Source organism: Vanellus vanellus (assembly GCF_965231255.1).
Source record: "Vanellus vanellus genome assembly, chromosome: 3".
Taxonomy (NCBI): domain Eukaryota; kingdom Metazoa; phylum Chordata; class Aves; order Charadriiformes; family Charadriidae; genus Vanellus; species Vanellus vanellus.
In genome coordinates, this window is record NC_138907.1 from 24,873,260 (window position 1) to 24,899,625 (window position 26,366).

The following is a 26,366-nucleotide window of genomic DNA, read 5'->3' on the forward strand; positions in this document are numbered from 1 at the left end:
TGGCTCCATATATGTCTGTGGAGCGATGAAAGCAACTCCAGAGTGCTTCTTCACAGACACCTTCTGAAGGTGCCTGCTGCTTACCATTGATTACGTAGGGACCCTGGGTGGCCTGATTCCCAGCTGATTGCCCCGTTTATGCAAGATGAAACCAGGCCTTTAGGGCTTCTCCTATAATGTAAGCTGAATTTTGTTTAGTCTATGAGCCTAGAGGCACAAAGCAGCACTTGTCCTTTTTTTTTATCATATATGTAATTACTTTTTTATATGCTGTGACAGAGACATTTTGGAAGTATTCTCTGGAAAATTTCCTCATCTGCATACCCAATCTGAGTGCCGCTGTCCTGGAAGTCATCCTCGGGTGCACCCATTGATACAAAGGTACTGCATCCCTAATGGTGCAGATGATACCACTAACGACAGAGTGCTGAGGTTGGATGCAGAAGCCCATCCTCTGTATTACATCAATGACGATGACATTGGGACCACCTGGATTTCATCTGTCTTTGCTAATACTGCAGGTCTGGATCATGGTGTTTCAATCACAATAGATTTACAAAATGGACAGTATCAGGTAATGAGAATATTACATTTGCTATTTATTAAGTCAAAACTAGGAAAATATTTTTGTAGACATTTCATTACAATTTTGAGGAAATTCAAACCTTGTGCTTTAAGATGTTATCCTTTCAGAGGACCAGGAGGAAAACTTCCTTTATCAACAGGAAACAATGCAAAAGGCAACAGAATGCATTACAGTTCTTGTAGTTCTCTTTTGTTGTGCTTTGGTTGTTGTAACAAGCATTAATCTAGAACAGATATACCAGGGTGGATATCCTGTGTGAAGACACCAATATTTAGAAATTTGTTGCTCTTTTAACTCTACTTTTGTAAATTTCGACTTTAATTTTAATTTCTATTAAAACTTGAGGTGCTTGTTTTATTCCTTCTGATAGAAAGCTGACCGCAGTCAAATGGAATTTAACATGTCTGGGGTACGCTGACATATCAGAGGGGATTTCTGTTTTGTAGATGTTCTGGAGATGGTAATTTAGCTTCCTGAGGAATATGGAAGGAGAATACGATAAGTAGGCAAGGTTACTGAAGAGGCCAGATTGTGTCTAGCACTTCACTATGCTGTTTAAGAGTGTTACAGTGTCTTGGAAGGAAGGAGATAGCAGTGGTGGGGCTACATTCACAATAGGGGCCCTACAGAATTTCTGTTTTCTTGCTAGCTTCTCTCTTATTCTTTTTGTTCATTAATGGTGGGAAGGGAAAGAATATGGTGACAGGTTTTAGCTACGTAAGTAAGACTTAGTTAAATGTGAGTTCAAATGCCTGTGAAGTTCTAAGACTTGGCTTATTTGTCACACACATTTCTGCATAAGCATTATGCTGGGGGAAGTGCTCTTTCATACAACACAGGGTATTTGATGAGATTCCAAGCTAAAGATAGGGACATTCCTAAAAAAAGAAATAAAATTTTTAACTTTACCTGTTATCGGGGAAAAAAAAAATCATCAAATATTTGGCAATACAAAGCTATGTCCTTCAATTTTGCCAAAATAATATTACTGTAACAAATCGTGGACTTGACTTTGTACTGTGTTTTCAAATGATCTTCAAGAAAAAGTGGAGTTCTAATGCAACAGTTCAGTTGTTGTGTAATAATGGCCGAGAGATCAAAGAGCTTGTTTAACAAAAAAATGTTATCTTTGGTTTTAATTGGGAATCTGAAGACTGAAATATTGGTTCTTTTTCTGTCTGTGAGTGGTAAAGCAGACTATATTGTCACAAGGAAAAAAAAGTTTATATTCTCATTGTTTTACAACGTAGCCATTAATATCAGTTTACAAATTTGTTGTAGGTATTCTATATTATACTGCAGTTCTTTAGCCCGCACCCTGAAGCAATAAGAATTGAAAGGAAAAAAAGAGATGATCTAAACTGGGAAGACTGGCAGTATTTTGCTAAAAATTGCAGTATTTTTGGAATGGATAACAATGGATCTCTGGAAAAACCAGACTCTGTCAACTGTCTCCAGCTTCCTAGGTATGAGTGGGTATTATCTGCATAATACAGATTCTTTGAACAGGTAGCATCTTGACACAATTCATTTCTATGTCCCAATGAGATACGATCTTTTATTTTGGTATACTCATTTATTATGGGCTACTGAGTATATAAAAGATCCCAAATTTGACCTTTCGATTGAAGATTGCCAAATGGTTGTCTGTTGGTTGTTTTTCTGATTTCAGACATCGAGGAATGTGACACAGTTGATTCCTCTGTTATTTTTGAGCTGGACTTTTGAAATTTTACATGCTTGTGTTTTGAGGGGCTATTGTCAGTAGAATTACAGAATATTGAGATGGAGAGTGGAGGAAGGTAGTGATATAACAGATTGTTTTAAACAATCTAGTGAATGTGAAAGTATACCTTGTGGTCTCTGAGAGCGCAACTTGTTCTGGAGCTTAGAAGAGAGGCCAAATTTAAGTACAAAAGCACAAAAGCCAATCATTCAGCCTTACTACTAACCATACAAAACATGTAAGAAATGGGTTGAAAATTGTGTCTTGAAGCTTTCTAAACTTTCTAAGGAAGAACAAAAATAGAATGGGGGGGGGGGCAAGAGGGCAAGAGGGGTCATTATTACATTTTAGAAACATGTTGCAAGCCTTTTTACTAGACAGTTAGCATGTACAAATATAAAAATATATAATGTATACAATATATATTTCATAAATACAGCATATAACATGTATAGTTAATATATATTATATTTTTACACACATGCACATGCATGTATGTACAGGTATATATTTGAACCTGTACCACTATATATATTCAAATGCACTACCTCTTGCCTGAATTCAGATGTGACTCAGTATTAGCCTTGTTTAGTACTTGGCTGGAAATCGGTGAGAAAATACAGTACCAGGTGCTGTAGGCATTTCGCTTTTTTTGTTGTTTCACTTTTGCTACCTTCCTAAGACTTTTCAAGTGTCAGCATCTTTGTTCTCCAGGAGTTCACTGTTCTGAGGAGAGGAGCATAAGGTCATCTGAGTTACACCAGTTTTCAGCAAAAGACTTTGAGCTTTATTGCTGATCCTTGGAGCAGAGAGTACAGAAGGGCTTACTCTCAAGTAAGGCAAATATTCTTGGATAAATAACCCAAATGAGGTGTAATGCCCTTTTCAGCCCAGAAATGTGTATTTGTATTTTTTCTAAAAAGAATTGAGGAGTTAAGTATGAACTCTTTCCATAAGTGTTTTGTGAGTAGCACTGTTTCTTCCCTTGATTTACAATGTAAATGATGATAAGAAGTGATATGAATGAATGATTTTGCGTACAGCTGATGTACAGAAAGCTTTGTTTAAAAGATAAGAAATATATCCTGTAATGGTGAGTATTCTATGTACTCAAGGAGAACTTACTGTTGGAACAATGCTCCAAATTTCTGTCAGCAATGTAGCAGAGCTGACTGCTGAGACTTTTATAGGAGGGGAAGGTGATTTAATTGCAAAACAAAACTGGTTTCTCTGTGTCTATTTCATACCCGCATCCTTGTCAGTGCCAAGACAAGTCCAAATCATCTGTCTAGGATTTAGACAACCAGTGTGCTTGTATCCTGGTGGTCTAGCCACGACTCTTTCAGTTTACACGGGAGGCAATTGACCTTGGCTTTGAAACCTTTACCATGCCTTGAGGTGAGGGTTGTTGGTTTGGTGACCACATGCTAGTACTGAATGGACTCTTTTTTATCCTTTAGGAGATGAAAGTGATTAAGGTTTTTGTTTCTTCATTCTGTATTGCCTCTATAAGTTAGGAGTTGCTCACTGTCCTTTATCCCCCTGTCAGAGGCTTGAGTCTTTGCTTAGTCTGAATATTGGCTGGCCCTTGTTTTAGATCTCCTTTGTTTTCCTGATTTCCTGGGAAGCTGTGTGTAGGTGCCCTAAGATCTTGATGACCTGCTTATCTAGGTGATATCAGCCTTACAGTCCTTCTGCTGTTCCTTCTGGTGCTTCCATACCAAGCTGGTGTCATTCATCTGCTGTTTGTATCCGTTTTAACATTTCCATTACAGCTCTCTATGTCACGGAAGAAAAACATTTTATCTAACTTTCTGTGGAGGGAAGTTCTGGCAGAGGCAAGTTCTTCTTATAGTTAGTCTGCCTAGTAAATATATCAACGTGAGATATAATTCAAACCAAGTTGTGGTGCAGTTTATATATACTTGTTTACTTAGACTTTGCTTGAATTCTCAGTACTGTTCTTCCCCTTCTTGGCCTTAAATATACAGTTTACTTTCAATCCTGCTGCATTCCATTAAATTCTCTTGCAGTTCTCTCACTGGAAGGTGGTGTGTTTTTCTAACTCTGCTCACTCATCGAATGAGATGATACATTACAATGACTCTGGAATTCAAAATTTAATTGTTTCTGTATGTTTTTTATATATGTTTAGCAGGTATATAATTAACAACATGGGCATGTTAATCACCATGCATTACCACGTTTAACACATAGTTCAAGCATGTTTCTCAAAGATGTTGTGTTAAACGTTTTGAAAACTTAGTGCAGATGACACTGTATCAGTCACACTTCACATTTGGAAGTTGCCCTTGAGAGGCTTTAGTTTCAATTGGAAACTTAGTGTCCAGAGAAGAGCATGGCAGTTTGGGGAAAAACAAACATATAGAGGACATTTCTTTTACCCTGCTTGAATTCTGGTGACTGGGAATCCACCGACATAAGAATTTTTCCCAGAAACCACAAAAAACTGATATACAAGTAAGTGGAGACCCTCTCTGAGAAAAAGAATATTGGGAGATAGAATCTGTAAAATATGTGATATTTTGATTTTCATTTGTTTTCCTCTCTATTTAAACAGCTTTACACCGTATTCCCGTGGTAATCTAACTTTTAGTGTTCTTACCCCGGAACCAAATCACCGACCTGGTTACAATGACTTTTACAATACTCCATCTCTCCAAGAATTTGTAAAAGCTACACAAGTGAGGATTCATCTCCATGGCCAGTATCATACTAACGAGTCTTGGGTAAATTTTAGGCATAGATATTATGGAGTTAATGAAGTTACAGTCAGCGGAAGGTAGGTGTTATGGAACTCTTCCCCCACCTATCACTGCCTCCTGACTATTACAGCTGTGCAAAGTATATAATGACCTGCCTAAATTTTAATGAAGTTTTTCTGCTTTTACATTTATGACTGAGAAGGGACTTTGGTCTGAAGCAGCGCATCAAGTTTGAAATGATTTCTTATAAAACATTTGCTCACATGTTATTTTAAAATTAATTATGCTTACTGTCAAAAGCAGTCTTTTCCTTGGAATTACCAATGCCTCTAAGCAAAGGCTTATGATTGAAACCATGGCTTGTGCTTTACTTCAGTAGCTCTTCCAAATTTCATTATAGATTCCCAGACATGGCAATTAATGGACAAGACTTTTAACAGTCTTAATGCAGAGCTCATTCTTTGTTTTAGCTATAGTTGTCCTTTTAAAACTGGGCAGCTGTCAGTAAAAGTGCTACATTATCTGTGACTGACAACTTTATTGCATATAAGTGTGCTATCTTGTGAAAGGACTAATTATTCCCTGTAAATAATATGCAAATTTGGCAATGAAATAGTTTCCAAGAAGCATATGGTGCAGATTATTCCTGAAATTATTTTGGTAGTTCTCATTTTGAGAGAAAGCACCCCATTAGAGGTCTTGTTTACCTTAAAATTTTCTACGCTACTAATATGTTTTGATTATTGATTTAGATGTGTTATGATAATGCTTTTACTAAAACAGATACAAACTTGGTGACTGTGTAACAGTAGAATTATTTCAGCTGTAGTTTGCAAAGTTATGCTGTGCCTCCAGAAGAGCAGCCCTTCAGGTAGAGTGGGACGGTTATTGCCTATTATTTAATACTCTATAAAGATTTTATTTTAGTAAGAAAGGGACATTTTAACTGAGATCAGTATGGGTTAAACTAGAGAATTATGCTTGATACAGTTAAGATTTCTTGAAAAACTGTAGTCCCACTGTAAGGCTTAATATTGATGAATAATTGCCATTTATTAAATAAAGTTTTACATATTAATGTTATACTGAAATATAGTTTTCATTACATATTATGTAAGGTAACAGTAGCTCTACTACCTGCTGGTTTATATTTTCTTGGAAAGCAATTGCTGATACTTAAAAAATATGTTGAGTAGTCTCTTGTAGGTTACTGCATTTTAAGAACATTCTCTTTGGTGATGTGTGTTTGTTCTTAATAAAGAACCAGACTATGTAGTACACAAAATTGCCTTCATGACCATGTCATATGTTGTTGGACAGATGTGTTTCCATGTTAAAATTCTTTCTTCACTACCTATTGTTCTTTCAGGTGTAATTGCTATGGCCATGCTGATAATTGCGACACAGCTATGGAACCGTATAGGTGCTTGTGCGTCAAGGAAAGCTACACAGAAGGAAATAATGTTAGTTACTCCTTTGTCTGTCTATGTCACCTATGAACAGCCTCAAAATTGGGATTTTAGTCCTGGGAAAAAGCGTGTGTCTGTGTGTTAGTGTTGTCTTAGCTTTTACAGGGAGACTTTCCATAGCAGGGTTTGTATTAAATAAGGAAAGAAGAAACTCCCCCTTACTTCCCACCCCCCGCCAAAAGCCATTCCACCACAGACCATTAGGAGTGCTGTGTTCAGGAATTTGATTTCTTGTTAGGTGAGTATGCCACTTTAAAACATTAGTTGCAAACCTGAATTTAGATTGTCAGCACCTAATAAAGGTTATGGCTCTACTTGCTGTAGCAACTAGCAAATGATCTGTAGGGTGAAAAGGTATTGAAGACCCAATTTCACAGCAGATGTGCTTCAGGGTTTTGTTTTGTTGTTTTGTTTTGTTTTTTTTTTTTTCTTTTAACTACAGTAGTTCTAGTCTGGTCCTATGGACTCCAGACACATTCAGTAGATGGAGTGCAGTAGGCATAGTCCTGGGGTTCAGATTCCAGTTTAGTTTTATTTGAAAGGGAACAGTTCAAGTGGTACAAGAGCTCCATAATGCAAATCAAGGTACAGTAAATGCAGAAAATTTGGAGATTTGCTTCAAAATTGAATGCCTAATCCAATGTAAAGCACTAACATAGATTAACCTACTGATACTTGGGACATCTGTAGATCACAGTCTCTGACTTCAGCTAAGAATGAGATCTTTTAGTGCATTTTTTTTTTTTTTTACAAAATATGTCTAAGATAGGAAGAGTTAAAACATTTTGGACTTGATTTTAAATGTCTCTTGAATAGTTGAGCACAGTTAAGAAAGTACTGAGACATGGCTGTACATATGTATTTGGAAGTTATTTTGGGGGGGGGGGGGAGGTTATTCCATATTTTGATCTAAACCGGTGGTTTGGGTAGTTGCTTTTTAAAACATTGAAAAACAAGCTTTGTACTTATTTAATTAAGGAGAGCAATAAATGTCAGTTTCCCATAGTTTTTAGAGTCATATATGACATTTGGTTATCTTTAATCTGTAGTAGCAACATGATTGTTCTAATAAAAGAACAAACTTAATGTTTCTTTTTACTGCTCTGTATTTTCAGATAGTTATTAAGGTTAAATTTCTTGGAATTAATTAAAAGGCTGTGTTAAAAAAATCTAGAGACAATCTAGAAAATGTTATCATTGCTTTGCTTTGCTCTTAACAATATTTCTCAATAAAGAGGGATTTTGTGTTAGTGTAGTGTGTAGTTGAAACTTACCAAGTTGCAAAAGTATAATTTTCCTACTAGCTTGGCCATAGGAAAACCAAAATGGGGTTGTTCAGTATAAGTTGTGGTCTTCTAGAGAAATATGTAGAGGAGAGCTTAGAATAATGGTGCCAGTTCACAGTTATTTTGTGCAACCTCTGATTTTCTTGGAAGCTTTTCACATGCAACTTAGCAAAAGCAGAACTGTGATGTATGAGTTAAGAAAACTTGCTCAAAGAAAAGGTTCTGTCCCTAGATCGATTATTTATCTCAAAAATAAAAAAAAAGTAAAGAAATTGAGGTTAATGAAGAATGAGCTACATCAAAGGAATGAATAGCACAATCCCACTGAATGTTAGATTTCTGACATAAGTATATGTTGTATTGCTTGCTACATTTATGCCTTTTGGAAGTAGGCTTTCTAAAAATTAGGAGGAGGTTACAGAATAGAAACAGCAGTAGCAAAGGGGAGAATAACCTCACATCAAACCCTTCCCATGCAGCTGGTGTTTGCTAGAACAGAGCAGGAAATGTTAACCTGAGAGCATTTGATAGTGCACTTATAATCACGTGAAAGATCTTCGAAGAATTTCATAGGGGTTCTAAGTTTTCTAGTGTGGGATCTACAGTCTAAATGGGATTTGAACAGAAATTCAAAGTTTTTAGATGGGTCAAATTAGAAAAAAAATTCAAACTGACAATGTCCCTTTAATTAGAACACACATTGTGAAATGTTACTTTGTAGGGATTAAGTATAAATATTTAATAAGATCTGGAAGTTCACCAAGCACTCCTGCAAGACTTATGCTACCTTGTGAAAACAAACCAAATACATTTTAATGATGTATCTGCCTTATCAGATATTTTCTGTCAATGTTAATGGGTTGTTCCAGTGAGTGTCACATTTCTGACTTGGCATATATGTATTGTAACTATAATTGAAATGCTTGAATTAACCATATTCATTCAGAGTATAATAAGGATGTTGTTTAGTTATTTTCCTTGTTCTTTAATGACCAAGTCAGTATCTACTAAATATGAAATAAAACAGAAGTAGCAATAAAATGGAATTAATATTTGCAAATAGATCACTAACTACTTCGAATTTTTTCAAGGATTTACATGAAACGCAAAAAGCTTAAAGGCTGTTTATTTCTTAAGGCAAACACTTAAAAGCAAAAACAAAATCCATCCTGATTTTTGACTGTCATTGACACTGATAAAACTCTGTCTTATAGACTTATACCTGTGTTTCTCAGGCTTCTACTGCAGTGAATTAGGCTTTTTTTCATTATTACTATTAATAATTTGGATTCAATTAAGCTTTTGATGAAGGAACTTTCCAAAGATAAACTTTTTTGGCAGGGTTAAAGCAAATGTTTTTTGAGAAGAAATGACACTGTCAGCAAATAGTAATTTTTCAACTTCTGTCCTGTGCTACCAGTAAGTCACCACAACTGAGGGGGTATAAGGTGGCTTTTGTTATTTCATATCTTGGACCAGAAATCAGAGGTCTCTTGACAAGCTCTTAACATATTGCAGAGTATGTCCTTGTCACATATACACTTAATACAACTAAAATTACCATCCTGAATTTATCTGGCATATACACCTGGATAGCTGTTGCACAGCAAAGCAACGCCAGAAACAAAAAATTTGCATAATTCATTACAAATAGAAATCTTAGTTATTTGCATCATCATGTTATGAAATTTGACATACCAAATGGAATTTCTTTTTTTTTTTTTTCCCCGAGTTCTGTTTTGATGAAGAAATATGGTCTATGAAATTTGAGATGATGGGAAGAAGGGAATGCTTAAGAATGACTTGCAGATGTTGAGGGACCAGATTAAGAAAGAAGAGCAAATAAATCCTCACAGAGCTTGTATCTCATCTTATGAAAAAGATGTTCAGCTTTTCAATTTACAAATTGTTGTGTAAATGCTGTCCTGCTTTGGGAAATAGCTCGGCCTTTTATAAATGGAAACTGAGGCACCAAGAGCAGAGTCCAGATTTTGGTAACATTTATATGCAAAGACAAATTTATAGATATGTGAATAGTATGTTCAAAAACTTTCCATGATGTCACATGAAAAACTGGAAACAGTCCATGAAAAAAAGACAATCAAACAAGGTCAGCCTTACCTTACAACCTCAGAGCCTCCTTTAAATCAGTCATACACAACCTAGTAGAAAGGTAATGGCAAAATATACAGGAATAATTGTAGAAATAATAATAGGAAATAGAATTTAAAATAAATAAAGCAACTGTGATAAATGCTTGAGAGGGTATGAGTGGAAGTGAGAGTGTGACTGGATACAGTAAAGGCTTCAGGTCTTCAGAGTTTTCCATGCAAATAATTAATGGTTTTAAACATCTGCTGTCTGAAAACTGGATATGGCATTGTTGATTTACCAGGAATTGCATAAATAAGACTTCTTATGTTGCTACAGAAGAATCTATGTAAACCTTAGTTAAAGGCCAATCTGTATCATCATGTCGCATGTTGGAATTAATGATACATAGTACCTGAGGAGCTGTAAATATTAACTATAGTAAGTGGTCACTCACTTAATAACAAAGACTTCTAGCTTGCAAAAGCAAGCAAGCTAGCAAAAAATGCACTTTTTGGGAAGCTCTGTGCCATAATTTGTGTGTCCAGATGATAGGCCTGGGAGGAAACTGGTGATATCAGAATAAAAAGAAAGGAAATCAAGCAGGCAGATGGTTGTCTGGAGTTTTAGGAAACAGCAGGCAGAAAGGCACCTACTTGAGTAGTCTTACCTGCCTGAAAACTTTAGATAACTTTTGACGTGTCTGTGGAAGTCTGTCCATGGATCCATCCCTGGAAAACTGGTGTAATTTCACAGTTCAAAGATCCAGGCTTCTAAAACAATTTGTGTACAGCATTGCTGAAACACTGAAAGAACTTGTTGCAGTCTCAGATACCTTGTGATTTGTTGCACAGGTGATGACAGGCTGAAGGAACTGGGAAGTGGTTGTTATCCCTTATACCTTTTGATCTGATGTTTGTAAGTTTTACTTAAGAGGTAGGCAGATGGCAGCTAGCCATTGTTACCTCTCAGAAATTGAGAAGGCTGTTCCAGTCTGAAAATGATTTTCAGGGGCTTATCCACTGTGCAGGACTTATTTCATTTAATGTGAAAGACAACTGAGACACAACTGGGCTGGTTCTTCACTGTTGTTGGAAGTAGCTGTTGTAAATCGTAGTGCCGCATATATTTATCGATTTTCTATGATTTTTCACATATTCCATAGAAGTGCCTGAGTGATTAGCCAATCTGGGTTTTTTCCCTTCTTTTACCCCAGTGGAACTATTATTAAAAAGAAAATAAAATCCAGTGCAATAGGTTCCTCAGAGGAGTGAAATCAGCCTTAGAATACCTAGTGACTGTGGCTACAGCACTTTCTAATGCTAATGTTACAGGAGAATGGAATTCAAAGGCTTATTCCAAGTAGACAAAGTATAAAGAGGGAAAAATAAACACAAGATCTCTTACTATTTAATATACTGAGCAAGTCAAGAGTTTTGGTAAAACAGAACGCATGCTGAATTCATCAGCTGCAAAACATGCATTTCTCCCTCTCTTTTATTTTATACAAGTCCTGCAAGGCTGGAGTCTAAACGGGAGTTAGAGGGAGTTGGATGCCTGATTTGAAAATAGCTTTGAATTTGAATCCTGGAGAATTTAAGTGTGGATTAATTTACTGAGCAGCCTGATTGTCAGAATTAGTATGGTTCCATAAGCTTTGATTTTGTTTGACTTAGTGTGGCTTCATATAACTTCACCAAAAAAACCATGGAGGAAAGAGGAGTTGAATAGGAATATATATTATGCTGCCTGACAGCATCTGTGCTAGTGGTGGACATCTCAGTTGTGTCCCATTATTGGAGTCTGGCATTCAGAATGGTAGATCTTATGTTCTTTGCAAGTCAGTTTTTTTGTCAGTCGCTTCGCTATTGCAAAGCAGCAGTGGTATCTTTTCTTAGAATGCTATTTGGCATACAGTATTTGTAAACCACCTGTTGCGGCTGTGCTTAGTTTCTAAAATTACATTGCATCCTTTTAAGGTACGTGGAGTGTTATGATGGAACCCCATAAGACACTTCATTTCTATTCTGCCTTCCTTAGTCACTTGGAGTCACTTAGAATTTTCTAGCTTCCCCCTCCCCTAATGAAACGTAGCTTTTTTGAGTTTAAAAGCTCTTTGGTCTTTGGGGAGTTTGCAAGAAACAGGTATGGTTCAAATATCTGCTAACGTGCGGTCTTGATAGATAGTCAAATACTGTAGTGAGGGTGCTGAGGAAAAGCCATGGGGACATTCAGACAACTGTCTTCAGAGTAGAGCTAAGCTACGCTGCAATAGATATTGCCTAGAAGCCATATTTATTTGGCTAATGAAGCTAAATGGAGTGAAAGCAGACTTTCCATTTGGGTACAGACTGGGATCTTGTAGGAAGGAAAAAATAGTATGTGATTAACTATCCTATTATAGTCAACATCTACAGGGCAGCATAAATAAACATGGTTGGGTGATAAACCAAATGCCTGAGAAGGTAGCGTTTATTTCACTTCAGCAGATATTTAAATCTGTACTGTTCATGGCATATGAATATTATCGAAGCATATGTATAATATACGTATTATAGGTGTGTGTGTGTACACTGGTTATTGCAACTGAATTTTGACTGACAGGTGTGAGATGGGAACTCCTACAGAGGTTAGGAAAAGAAAAAAAAAATTCTACATAACATTAAAAAAAAAAAAGTATGCCACCCAGAGGCAAGCAGCGGGATATTTTGGAAGTGGAGTAGAAGGTTCTGGTTGATGATGACTTATTGCAAGTCTTAAAGTATTGTTACCGTTGCCTCCTGAAGTATTTCTTTGAATATTTGTTGACTGTTTCTTCAGAGGTACTGTCTTCAGCGTTCTGAGTGACTAATAAGGTATTTGGCACATAAAGGCTTAGGCTGAAGTCACTGGTCATCTTTCCATAAATGTGCTGGACTCAGAAATTTTGAGAAGGCAAGTACTGATAAAAATTTTAGTAAAAAAAAAAAAAAAAATCCTGAATTCATGATTGGAAATAAGTTTACAATCATAATTTTAGACTAATGAATAAGCCAAGATGAACTAGACATTTTGATGTTCTGGCTCCATGTAATGTTTTCTCAGAAAACTGTTTTCACAGAAGGCGAACAATTCTGATCAAGAGGACATGTATGTTATTGTCCATAGGGAAAGCCATGTATTTAACGTTTTTTCTGAAGAGCCTAGATATAACTGAGAACAAGGACATCTGCATGTTTGTGGGGTTTACGGTTATGGATAAAGGCTTGTTTTGTCAAGAAATAGCATTCTTTGTAAATCTGCTGCTAGACCTTGTTCAGACTTGTCAAAGGCTTTTTGGGAATTTACCTATCCGTTTTACACATGGTAGCCAAGAATTGAAACCTGAATCTCCTGATACCTTTGAAAAATCTCAACAACTACGCTTGGGACAAATACAGAGTTTACGTTTGGTGAATGGAGACCTGAAGATTGCCATATGTACCAAAAGTGAAAGTTAAACGCGGCAGGTCTGGAAGTTAAATGTAATTTTTAACCTAATAAAGGTGTGACAAACTCAGCAGGACACTGTGGGGGTCCAGTACACATATTTAATGCATACAGGTGTGACAACTACTAGAACAGCAATTGTTCCACAGTCGTTGCCAACTTTTGAATGACTATTTTTTTTTCCCCCAAGGCTTTTAAAAATCTTTGTCAAAGTTCTAAAAGTCACCATACAAGAGACACGGTAGTTCAAAGAGACTCCATGCTATGCTATGTAATCAAATGCCATCTTTTTCTCTCTTACTCTTTAGTGCTTGTGTGTCATTTAACGGTAGCTGCAAGCACAGGTGTGCATGAGTAACGGATCTAAGATTGAATCTGAAATGAAACGATGAATGCTTTCAGCAGCTATGCGGCTGCCCAGGGACAAATTGAAAATCAGGGCTGGCAGGGTGGTAGCGATTCCTGTACTGCTCTGCTGTCAAGGTGGACATACTTCTGTAGACGAGCTGCGAGGCGGCAGCTGCATCGGTGGGATGGTTTGGCTGGGAGCTCGCGTTTCTTTCTTGCACTTCCCAAGTTGTGCAATGCCTGAACGAACCCTGGTCTCGTGATGCTGGTGCTGTGTGATGCTGATTGTCCTCAACTAGAGACAAAGGGGGTGACTGCAGAGAGGAAGAATGAATGTGAATGAGGGAAGGACTTGAATAAGTTTAAGCTGCGTAGCTTGTGTAACAGTTATGGTCAAGGCGTTCCCCTTGGTGTATTTAAACTGGAATAATCACGGTTAGGCTTCTTCTGATAAACAAAGGTCAGAGTTCAAGATCTCGAGTGAAGCCCTGCTAATTTTCATCCTGAAACCTCCTTTTTCTCTCGCTGTGGTGCTGGTGTGGGTTTTCTGTTGTTTTGTTTTTAACAGATTGCAAAAAGGTGTAGTGGCAATTGTTATCTTACCTCTTACTGTTAATTTAATTTATTAAAAATAGATTTCAGCGGATAAATTTGTGTGCTTTCATTTTGTCTCCAAAGTTGCTTCTGTTATGAGTTGTGACTGCTCCGCAACTTTTGGACTATCTTAATCTTATGTTTTCTGATTCAGTTTCTCATTTAACTCACAGTTGATGTTTTCCCAGCATCAACTGTGAACGAAACAGTTTCAAAAATTCAGTGTAGTTTCCTAACGATCAGTGTATAGGCGATGCAGGCATACTGGGCCTAAATAATTGTAATAGTGCTTGGAATAATAGACACGAAGAAAGATGAGCACACTTCTGGAACTTAAGAAGAAAGTAGTTGCCCAAATACTTTACAGAAGCAACTTACTTTGAAGCATTTAAATTCCTTCTGAAAGATGGACATTATAATTGCAATATATTTTGTTAGATCCAACGAGGCACCAGTATTTTGGGAATGGACTTTTAGTAACACCATTTAAATTAGAAAAAAAGTTTTTCTAAACAAATACATCTCCAGTGCTTTGAGCAAGTTTCATAAAAACTAGTTGGACTGTTCACCATTAAGAGAACATAAGTGTCCAAAATGCTATCCGTTCATTAAGTTTAAGAAATCTAATTTATTTTTAGTTCTTGATGAACCAGTAGGCACAATAAATTTTCCCCTTGAAGTTTCGTAGAGTCTATTATTAACTGAAGTTATTACAACTTCAAATTCTTCACAAAGCTCTACTTAGAAGGTAACATTGTAAGTTCATTGAAAAAAAAAAAAAAGCTTCTGAGGTGCTCCTGAGCTACTTAGATATTTTTACTGGTTTGGATTTAAGCTAGTTAAGTACTTGAATATCATTAGTCTTTGTATCTAATAAATTTGAAAATAATTGAAGAAAACAAGATAGTTTGTTTAGGTGTTTATTTAAACAATGCACCTGCTATCCTAGTATTGCATTGGTGTCACATGTAAAATATAACTTGACAGAATTAAATATGCGTAGATTTACGTTTTTTGTTTAAAATTTCTTTCTTGAAAAATTAATGAGATAAATGCACATTAAGAAGTGCTGATATTTCAGATGCATTGTACAACATCACGTATGTGGCCATAGGAGGCCTTATGTTTCACTTACAGGGTGAAATAGTAACTGTACAAACTACACTTAGTACAATACTGCAAACCACAATAACAGACATTGTTTAAAATGCATCCAAATGGATGTATTAGGTGAAGATGTCTCTGTGCCTCAAACACACTGGGCACCATTTTTCATCTTTGGAGGTTTAAGTAAAGCTGAATCTTAGGACATTAGCCTGTGTTGAGTAAGTACTTAAAATTTTATTCTTCTGCCCACCTTCCTTGATTTTAATCTGTTGTTAAAGTAACTTGACAATATTTTTAAAAAAAGAGGCGGTTTTATTATTTCTCTATGTGCTTTCTCACTTCTTGTCTAAAAAAATATTTTTAGTATTTAAATGGGGGAAACTACATCGAATGAAACATGAATATAGGGAATAGAATAGTGCTCTTGTAAGGTAAAGAAATAGTATTTTCTCTTTTTTAAAATTTATTTTTTATTTCAGTGTGATCGCTGTTTGCCGTTGTACAACGACAAGCCTTTTCGTCCAGGTGACCAAGTTCATGCCTATAATTGCAAACCTTGTCAATGTTACAGCCATGCAGCAAGCTGCCATTATGAGTTAGCCATGGACCCTTTTCCTCAGGAACACTACAGAGGCAGTGGTGGAGTGTGTGATAACTGTCAACACAACACAGCTGGTAAGTCACACAAAAGAGAGCGGACTGTTTGGTTTGCAGTCACTTTTTGACTAAGTGTTGTGTCAGCTGAAATTAGTAATGCTCAATGGCTGACATTCCAATAAATTCTCATGTATGTGTATTTTTAAACTATGCAGGCAGTGCAGTAACTACAATTGTGTCAATACTTAAGCTGCAGGAAAATACTGCAAAAATTTGATAACAGTCTCATAAAATCTGCCATGCAAACCACATTCTAATAAATACTTAGAACGTAATTTCCAAGCTGTTTCCATTGCATGTGCTAGAGCATTTAAATCCAGAATATCGTCTTTCTGATTGAACCAGTTTGACTTATATTAAAAATGTTGTCAAATTTTGCTCTAATGTCAGTTTCTTGCTTATTGAGTAAAGGTTTCTGTTCTGTGTAAGTAATATATTTGAATACTTTTTTTAAACAGTTCTGTTCTATTTCAGTTTTCTTGGCTTTGTCTAGTAAAGGGAAAAAAGAAAAGTTTCAGGTTCAATGATAATTTTTCCAAAAAATGTATAGGTATTTGCATGGCACAGCTTTTATATAAGTGTGGTATTATATAACAGATGGAAGTTTAATGGAGTAAAACATAGTTTGTAACAGGTTCATTGTTTCATATGCTCTGGATCACTAAATTGGCAGGTAGAGATGAAAGGTGCATTAAAATGGACGTCCTGAAAATTATAGAATTCCCTCAAAGGAATAGAGTCTTTAATTTTGAATTATACGGCTAATTTTAATGAATTGGAAGCCATAATGCATAACCTTTCTTTCATGCAGGAAGGAACTGTGAGCTGTGCAAGGATTTCCATTACAGACAAGCAGGTGCAGATCTTTCAGCCATCGATGTTTGCAAGCCCTGTGACTGTTACGCAACAGGCACCAAAAATAAGAGCCTCCTGTGTGATAATGTAAGCAGCCTCAATACAGAAAAAAGACAAAACGTTTTGATAAGCTGGGCCGGCACCAGTAAGATTTTGCAAGGTGTACTTAGGTGGTAACTACTTTATAAAAAGCATTTAAGTTCAGCCTTTTCAAAGTGATAATTGTCTTACATCAGAGACTGAAAGCTGAGAGAACACAGAAAGCAATTTGAGACACACTGTTGAAGAGTTCATCTAGATCAGCAACAAACATTAAAGATGCTGTACAAATTTTCAGAAGTGGATAGTAGTTTTTTGGGATACTAACAGGTATTCTGTGCACTCAGTAATGTTAAAACATCCAGGTTTGGAGTGTTTTTGAAGGTCTTGTTACTGTCTTAAAATTACTAGCAGATTTTGAAAATTCAGGCAATAAGTTGAGCTTGAAATTGAGCTAAAATTAAGGTAGTTTTCCCTGTGATAAGGCAAGGATTGGTCTCCCTTTTAATTCATAAAGTCCATTTAAAAAAAGAAAAAGAAACCCATGAAGTGATGCAGAAAAGAGAAACACCATCAGCTATGCTTTTTAAGCCTATGGACCTCATTGACATTCAAGACGTAGAGTCTGATAATAAATCTGTCACTTTCAAAACATGAAAAAAAGCAGCAAAACTGACTGAAGTCTTGAATGTACATTAAAAATACATTGTGGTTCTTATTCTATTCACATATGTCCTGTCCATTGCCAAAATCCAAATTTTTTTAGCAATAGGGAAGAAATAGCTTCTTTGTCTGAAATGTATATTAAAAACATTTTAAAGGTAGAACTGTTTTGGTTTGGTTTGGTTTTTTGCAGGGATTTGAGATAGAACTTCTTCAGCTTGTTGCCACATTTTCCGTCTCTTCTTTTTCCAAACTTTTTTCATAAAACAACGTCTAGCATTTTTCCTATGATGTCTCTTGTTATTGCATTTTATTTAACAGTAAGCTCTTGTGGATCCTGCTGTATTTTCATCCACGGTTCTATAGTGCTACAAGTACAGGCCCAGTTTGACTCAGTGCACCTTCAGAGGATTTGTGCATCAGTGCATAAGCTGAGCGATAAGCAAATTTAGCACCATGTGGTTTTTAAAATAATCACCTGTAGTAAAAATGAAAATAACTTATAATTTTCTGTCTTGTGAAGATGATACCTTTTGACCATATCACAGAAATGAAAAAAACAAAACAAAACAAACCCAACCAATTGAAAACCAAACATACCACATTAGGACTATTTTTTAAGGTATAGGGAAAAATGAAAGCAAATGCTGATTTGTGTGTCCATGGTTTGTGGTGAAATGTTAACCTAAAAGAAGTTTAGCTGTGATTAATAATAAGAGGAAGAGTAGTTTACGGAAATTACTGTTTTATAGTGAAATGTACAAGAACATTGATGAAGCTTGACTACCAAAGTACGAATAGGGAGATAAAATGGGAAAAATGGGGGAGACTGTATTGCTCAATAAAGCATCAATTCACTGCTGCAGTAGAAGCAGAGCAGGGAGAAATGATTAAGAGGCATTAAAGAATAGATTAATAAGGCTGGGGACTAAAGGCTGAAATGAATTACATGAAATAGGAAGGCATCACTGAAGGAAGTGTTTCCAAATTTGACCTGTGGAAGATGGACTCATAAGGAATAAGGACCTACTCATGAAAATTAATTGTCACGTCGCAATGATAATTTTCAAGGAAATATGCCAAAAATGGGGCAGAATACACTTTTACTGCGTAACTTACTATTTTCTGGAGTTCGTGAAGATTTTTTTCTTTCTACAAAGTGCCGGTTCTGTCACTAAGTTCCAAAAGGTACAGAATTCCAAAACTAATCCATTGAATCACAAATTAATCTACACACAGACCATTTACTCATCAAATGAAGTATTATTAACGTAGATAGTTTACAGGATTGGTAGAAGTGCTTACTGTAACACAGTTACTCCCATCTAAGTTCTTTGGGCTCTTCATGAAAACTTTATGCATGTTCTGTTCACCTATTTTACTCTCCTTTTGGTGAGAAATACATGTAGGCGTGTAGCATTTCTCACTTGCGTAGGTTCTCAGTTTTCATACATCTATAGATCATGCCCACTTACAGATCAGTGTGCAACTTAATTTGTATTTTAAAACACAAACTAACACATTAAAAACTTCAAAATTATAACTTCCTATGGCTTATAGTAATGAGTGGGGTTTGAGAAGAGTGGTGTAGCAGTGCATCCATGAACAGTTCATTAAACTTTTTTTGTAGAGAGAGTTCTTCCCTTGAGACTGGTGGGTACAAGAGAGAGAATTGCTACAGCCTGATAAAATTTGTCCACTTCTGTGCTGATTATTGACATCTAATCAGTGTAGAAAAGATAAACAGTGGTTGCATCCTCTTTGTGAACGTTTGTCACAAAATATTTCAAACAATCAGAAATTCCAGATGAATTATTTGAGGTGCCTGAGTTTTATGAGAGTGAGAGAAGAATTGGCTGCCGCCTTCCTTTCTCCCTAACCATTCACACATGAGAAAATTCTGCCAGAATACTGCTGATGTGGTCATTCTTGCTCTGTGTGGAAAGCTGGAGATTAATTTCTTCTGGCCCTTATACCACAATCCTTGACTCATTTTCCTGTGCAGCTTTTTACCCAGACTGCTCTACAAATACTTACATATTCAATCAGGCACAGCAGTTTGTAGTCCTTTCATGATTCTATTATAATATGCCATATATAATGGTGTGGGAAGAAAAAAAAAAAAAAGCACTCTTTTCCAGGGCATTTGTTTCCAGGCAAAGCTGAAAGCGCTGCTATTGCTTTTACCTAGTCTTTGGAAGTTCTGGTCTCGGTGAATTTGGGCATCTTTCTTTACTGAGCTTTTGCTGATTTTTAAAAATTCACTTTTAACATGCAAATAAATATGTATCAGATACTGATTGGTGCAAAGAAGCTGTACTTTACTGCAGAGGATACTGTTCAGAGTTGCGAAGGCTTAATTGCCTTCTGTCAAGGTGGCAGCTGTATTGTCTCATGTTGCAGGAAAACTTTTCAAGGCATGAAGATGAACAAAATGTTACTTACTGTTTTCTCTGAAAAGTCAAATGAAAACATAGATTCCGGTGCTACCAAGTAAGCCTTTGAATAAGCTTCAGATTTCACCTTTTTGTACACTCCCTAAATATTGCCCTTTTGAATGTCTTCATTTTTTCCCTCAGAATTTTGAATGTTTGATTTGATATTTTTTATGCGTAATGGAAAAGCTAGCTAATAGCTGGGTGTGTATATGTATTTTAAACCGAAGTAGCATCTTTAGTTCTGATAATTTTATTTCTGGGTTGATAAATTCTTTGATCTAAAATTAGAATGAGCGTTTCTCTGTTCTCATTTTTCCACCTACACAGTTTTCAACCCATTTATTATGATTGACAATAAATAAATAACTGGAATGTGTGTTACAAGGGAAAAAACATAGGTAAAGCAGTTAATTAAGGGAATTTCAGTCAAGAGATATATCAAACAGAATAAGGAACATAAAGGATGCAAAAATCTCAATGAAAAGCTCAGGTGCGTAGCGAAGTCCATGAAAAATCAAGTGATAAAACACGGTGTGTATTCTGAGTCCTGGATTTCCATTCATGGAAGGCCTTTAATTTTATTGCTAAAATGAAGGAAAGTGAGCTTTTTATGTTAAATAATTCCATGGCTTCATTTCTGATGGGTTTGGTACCATCGGAATGCTGGGGTGTTTTGTAGTGGTTTGTCAAGTTATTTTGGGGATTTTGGTCCGCTCCTACTCTTTGGAGTGTCATGGGCAAAAGGTAAACACCTCATTTTACATTTTGAGCAGAAGTAGTAGAAAGCAACTGACTTCTGAAAGTCATCGTATGCGATAACAAGAAGAGATAGCAGGGGAGTGAAAAGGAATGTCATTATTGCTGCTTATTCAATTTTCAGTTCCCAAAGCTGACATACCAAGAATACTCTCAGGTATTTGGTGGTCAGACCATTAACGTATGTGTGTGAGCCAGCACATCTTACGGTTCTCATTTCCTAAACTAAAGTAAAGGAAAAGTCAAGTCCTCAACCCTCTTGCTCCCCCCTCCCACTTCCTCAGATTGCAGTCAACTGGATGCTGGGGTCCTTGCCAGATTTGCATCAAGTAAGGAGGTAGTGAGAAGTGTATGATTAGCATTTTTATCAAAAAGGTAGAATATTGAAATCACTACCAATCAGTTGCAAAGCCAGCAATGGTAGGATGAACAGAAAGAATTTCATGCGGCAATTAAATATACCTATGGGTCTTAAAATGTGAGTTTAAGACTATTGCCAAGCGGTTGAGGGAAGGTACTTCTGTCCTGGTAGAGATTAAATAATTGAAATTAGTCATGACTCAGCCAATCACAAAGAAGGTTTGTTTTTTTTTTTTTTGTCATGTATTTTGGTCTTTAAAACTAGAAGTTAACTTTGGTAAAAGAAACTTAAATGTTAGCTTTAGTTTTGTTATTTAGTAACATCAACCCACAACTCATATTTATTCTCCAGGACTGGAGAGACTTTCTGATTACATTTCTGGCAGTATGTTTCTTCTATTACAGGCACCAAAGAATTTGTAATTATAGGGATATCCAAGGAGAAAAAGATGGTTTTAGCTTTCAGAAAGGCTTAGGCCAGCTATTTTTTTTTTTTTTTCAGCAAGTTCCATTTTATACTTTATGAATACATACAGTTGACAAGATTTTAAGTAGTCAGAAGATATATTTCTGAGACCATGATATGTACGTGTTGATTATCTACTAGATGAGCACTATGGCTAAATAGTTAGCTGTACCCCAAACAATAAGACAATTCATTGGAATATGTCACCCTTTGTCCTGGGTACTTAAATATCTTCTTAAGTCCTCACATCACTTTAGTAACTGGACACTGGGAGGGTTCCTGAACTGGTGTCTCTTTCATTTTGTGATTCTAGATTACCTCTTACTCGTTACCATGAGTTAGTGTCCCTCAATTAAAGAGTGGTATCCCTACAGTCTAAAGGAGTGTAAACTGCTAGGTATATCTAAAATTCAGAAATCTCTAGTAGTCTGCTTCCTGATTAAAGACAATGATGTTATAGCTTTGATTTGTGCAGGAAGAAATTGCTTGCCTAGTTTTTATAACTGTTTACATTCAAGGATATGGGACTAATGTGCGTTTCGTACGTAAATTATAAATGACACTCAGCATCGGTGATTTTCTGTATCAAATAACAGTTGTAATTATGGGGTCCCAAGGTACCCCACCACTTGGTAGTAACTCTCGGCTAGGCTCATTTTCGTAGTGAACAATCTAGACAGGTATTTTCCAGAAGTGCTTTAGTACCAAGATGGTTATGGTAATAGAGAAGCTGTTTCTGTCTGCTTACTGTTTGGGTCAGAACCAGGCCTGTCAGGCATAGGAACAGGAGAACAGATTGCTTTCTGCTCTTCTATGACCAGATAATTATAAGTCTATTTCTTTAAATGACAAATAACATTTGGATCGGGGGGAGGAGAGGAAGGTTCAGTAATATTGCCAGTGCACAACTGGTGAAATTCTGGTGAATAAAATCTTTAAATATTAATTGCTACCAGTATTCTCAATGATAGCATTGTTTCCAGAGTAAGCTAGATTTACAGAAATAATAATACTACTAACAACAAACACGCCTTTGCTTGATAAATCACTTACCATTTCTATAACTACATAAAAATCTTTGTTCTACGCATTTTGATGTAGATTTCTATGTTGTAAGCTGTAGTAAACCTATTTCTGCAGCATTATAAACATTTGTCAGCTTGTACAACTTCTTTGTAACAGTATCTATTGCCAAGCATTTCACAGTGCTTCTGGATTATTTTCGTGCTTCTCTATCTGTACAAAGAAATTAAAGATATCAATTTTCTTTATTTCTCCATTTTCCTGGAGAAAATTTGAATTGTATTCTTCAGTTGGCCAGATATTTCTCCCTCATTCTGTAGAGTTATATTTGTTCTTCTGGCATTATTTTTTACCCTTTTGCTTAAGAGAAAGTTTGGGGACATCCATTTTCTGCAACTAAATGGGATGGAAATTACTGCTTCTTGTAGCAGCTTGACACTTAAAAATATGCAGAAGATCCTGGTGCTTTTTGCTTCTCTTAGTGTGTAGTAATCTACACATTTCACTTGTTGCATCAGGAAATGGCTACCACCTGCTCACAATTAGACTTAGGTTTCCATGTATTTATGATAAGAACAGCCATACTAGATGAAATGAGACTTTCATCTGGCACAGTATCCTCTCTGATACTTACTAGACGCTGGTGTTAAGGAGCATGATCCTTCTGTGATATACTTTTCTAGATTCTAGTTATTTATGGTTTTGGGACTACCTGAGCCAAACTCAGGGGTTAATCTGAATTGTCATGTTTGGTGTCCACATGTGGAATTAATCGAACTAATTTTTTAATGCACTTTGAACAACAAAAAAATGGTGTGTTTTTCTCTACACTCGAAGTGTATAGAAAAAGTACTTTTTCATTGTTTTAAGATCACTGTCTGATAATTTCCTGGGTGTTCTCTCCTTCTTATACTGTGAGAAATGATGAATATTCATTCTGTAAGCCATTCATTATTTTATAGACACGTATTCCCATCATCTTAGTCATCTCTTTCCAAACTGAAAAGTCTTGGGTTTTTTTTTCTCTTTTCATTTATATCTTTGCTTATCCTACTCACTCTGCAACCTCTTATTTTAGAGAGGGTAACCAGATATACAAATTGTGCAATCCATACACAATGGATTTTTATGAGAGAATGACATTTTCTGTATAATTTTCAGTTCTTTTCCTAATAATTCCAGTATTCCTATTGCCTTTTTAACTGCCTCAGAGCTTTCAAATGATTTTTAGGGGGAATGGAGCAGCTTTAACAGCTCCTTTCTTGAGTGATAATAGCTAATTTTGGACTCATTGTGATCTGCCTATAGTCAGCATTGGTTTTCTCCAGGTGTTAAGTTTGTATTTCTTCATGTAGAAATTAATTCAACTTTTTGATCATCCATTTGGTTGAGTATATGTGGTATTTCCAGATGTCTGACTTAAAGAAAGGGAGCAGAATCATGAAGCGTGATTTTTCCTGGCAAAAAAAGTTCCAGTCTCTTCCAATACAGCAAACTCATGTTTTCATTTCTATTAACTTGCTTTGTACAGAAAAAGGCTACTAGGCTGTAGATCTCAGAAGCTTCCTTACACCCTTTTAAGGAGATAGATTTAACTTTTATAATTTTATTCCTCTTTTACTGAGGTTGATTTAAGCTCAGTAACTTTATATTTCAGTTCATCTAGAACTCCTAACTCCTGTGTAGTCACTTTTCCACAGATAAGACTTTGTTAAAATCTTTTCCTTCTGACTTTTAGGTTTGAAACCAGTCTTGAAAATTGTTCCTAATACCAAATGGTAACACCTTTTTCATGGTGAACAGCTGTGAAATACTTTCTTTGCAGTCTTTGTTGTGGTTCTGTCTTTCCTGAATGCTACACAGAATCGTAGAAGCATTAGTTGGCCATCTGCTCCAGCTGAAAGCAGGACTGTTGTTGGCACTAGATCCAGTCAGTCGTGATTTTGTCTGGATGAATCTTGATAGCTCTGGGGACAGAGATTCCACATCCCCTCTGGGCAACCTGTTACTGATGCTGCACTTCCCTCTTAGTGAAAAGTTCTGATGTCCAATCTAAATCTGCTAATCATACCATTTAATTATTTATTGCCCTCACTGATTCTCTGGTAGTCGTCCTTTGTTTCTGACATTAGACAAATAATTTTTTTTTCCTTCATGCTTTAAGCATGTTACTCGTTAAAAGCTGATTTTTGTATTACCTGATTCTGGTTTTAAAATTTGGTGATGGTTATCCTCTCTTATTTAACTTCCTTACTTTGATCTGTTTTCCACTTTCTGAAGATGACTTTTTGCATGTAATACTTTGTTTCATGTGGTAGCTTTTGGAGTAACTTTAAAGTCTTTTTGGACAGGAGTTATATGTATGTTGAGTGCTAATGAGGTATCTTTTTATAATAGTTGCGATTGTGTAATCTGAACATGTTATGATCACTAACACAAAATGTTTCTTTCACAGTTATGTATTAAACCAGATATTTTTCTTCATTTAGGATTAAACTCAGAGTTGCTTTTCACATGTGAGTTCTCTGATGAATAGCTGCGATGCATGACTGAGTCTCATATAATAAACTAAATATCTACATCAAATCCAGTCTAAAAGGGAATAACTTGAAAATCCTTGTTGCTGTGTTTTCTGCTGTTGTGGTCCCTTAACTCTTACCTTTTTGTACTAGCTGCTGTCTTGCCTTTTGTTTTCTTGCTTTTTTAATATCTTCATCTTCCAGAAAAATGTGGCTGATACATAAGTAAAAGATCTCTATCATGAAAGCATATTGAAGAGGTTTTATTTTATTGGAATAAAGAATTTTTTATGAGGAAGGGGTAGGAATACATGCTTCTCTGACTTTCATTCAGTGTTTTCTGCACTGAGAATTTACTATTAGATGTTGAAATACTCTATTTTGTCTTGTATTAATAAAGCTTAGAGCTTCATTGTAGACTGGAGTGTGTGATAATAACATTTATTTTAAGTGGAACTTCCAAGTAGCTTTGTCTCCAGTGCCACAGGACTCTCCTGTTGTCAGGCAAAGCTGAAACATAGATTTAAGATGAAAACGACACCTGTTAAGAGAAGTTTTGTTCTGGAAGCTAATTAAAAGCAAAGTACATCGAACTACAGCTGTTGATGTTGTAGATAAATAACTAATTTTGAATCACTCTATCATATTTGTAAATATTTGCATTGAAAAAAATACACTGACCCAAAGAAAATTACTGAACAAGAGTTTGTTTACTGCCATATCTGCATTCCCCAGAACACTTGAGTTAGAAAAGTTAGTTAGGTTTTGTTCTTGAATACGAATCCTAAACCATTTGCCAGTTCATGCTTCCTTCATCTCTGTGTTGCTTTGACTCCCTGTTCTTGTCTGTGTTGTGTATTCACTAATGTCTTCCATTCGTTTCCTCATCCCTGTGCCTTTGTCCTTTCCCTGTGGTCATTTTTTCCCACCATATTGGAAAGTGATGAATATATAGGTTTGGTGGGTTGTTTTTTTTTTGGTTTTTTTTTTTTTTTTTTGTTCTGGCTTTCAGAGGTTTGAAATTGAGATAGCTTCCCAAGAGCCCTTTAATCTTGCACAAGATGTGAGACAAATACTCCTGGATCATGGCCCAGGCATAACAAAGGATGCCTCAGCTCCTTCTGAATAGCAACGCTACTCATTTAGAGAGTAGGAGAGGACCTTTATATCTCACTACTGAAGTGGAACG

General features: G+C 36.1%; 1 protein-coding gene across 1 annotated transcript in view; it reads left to right on the forward strand.

Annotated features, from left to right (window-relative positions):
• USH2A (usherin) overlaps window positions 1–26,366 on the forward strand; it is a gene marked incomplete at its 3' end in the record, with an annotated part of 409,152 nt that overhangs the window by 40,436 nt on the left and 342,350 nt on the right. Inside the window, exons 5-10 of the mRNA XM_082480510.1 lie at window positions 280–574; window positions 1,868–2,052; window positions 4,894–5,115; window positions 6,408–6,501; window positions 15,881–16,076; window positions 16,870–17,000. Coding sequence (XP_082336636.1) covers window positions 280–574; window positions 1,868–2,052; window positions 4,894–5,115; window positions 6,408–6,501; window positions 15,881–16,076; window positions 16,870–17,000 — 1,123 coding nt within the window. The remainder of the gene's footprint in view (window positions 1–279; window positions 575–1,867; window positions 2,053–4,893; window positions 5,116–6,407; window positions 6,502–15,880; window positions 16,077–16,869; window positions 17,001–26,366) is intronic.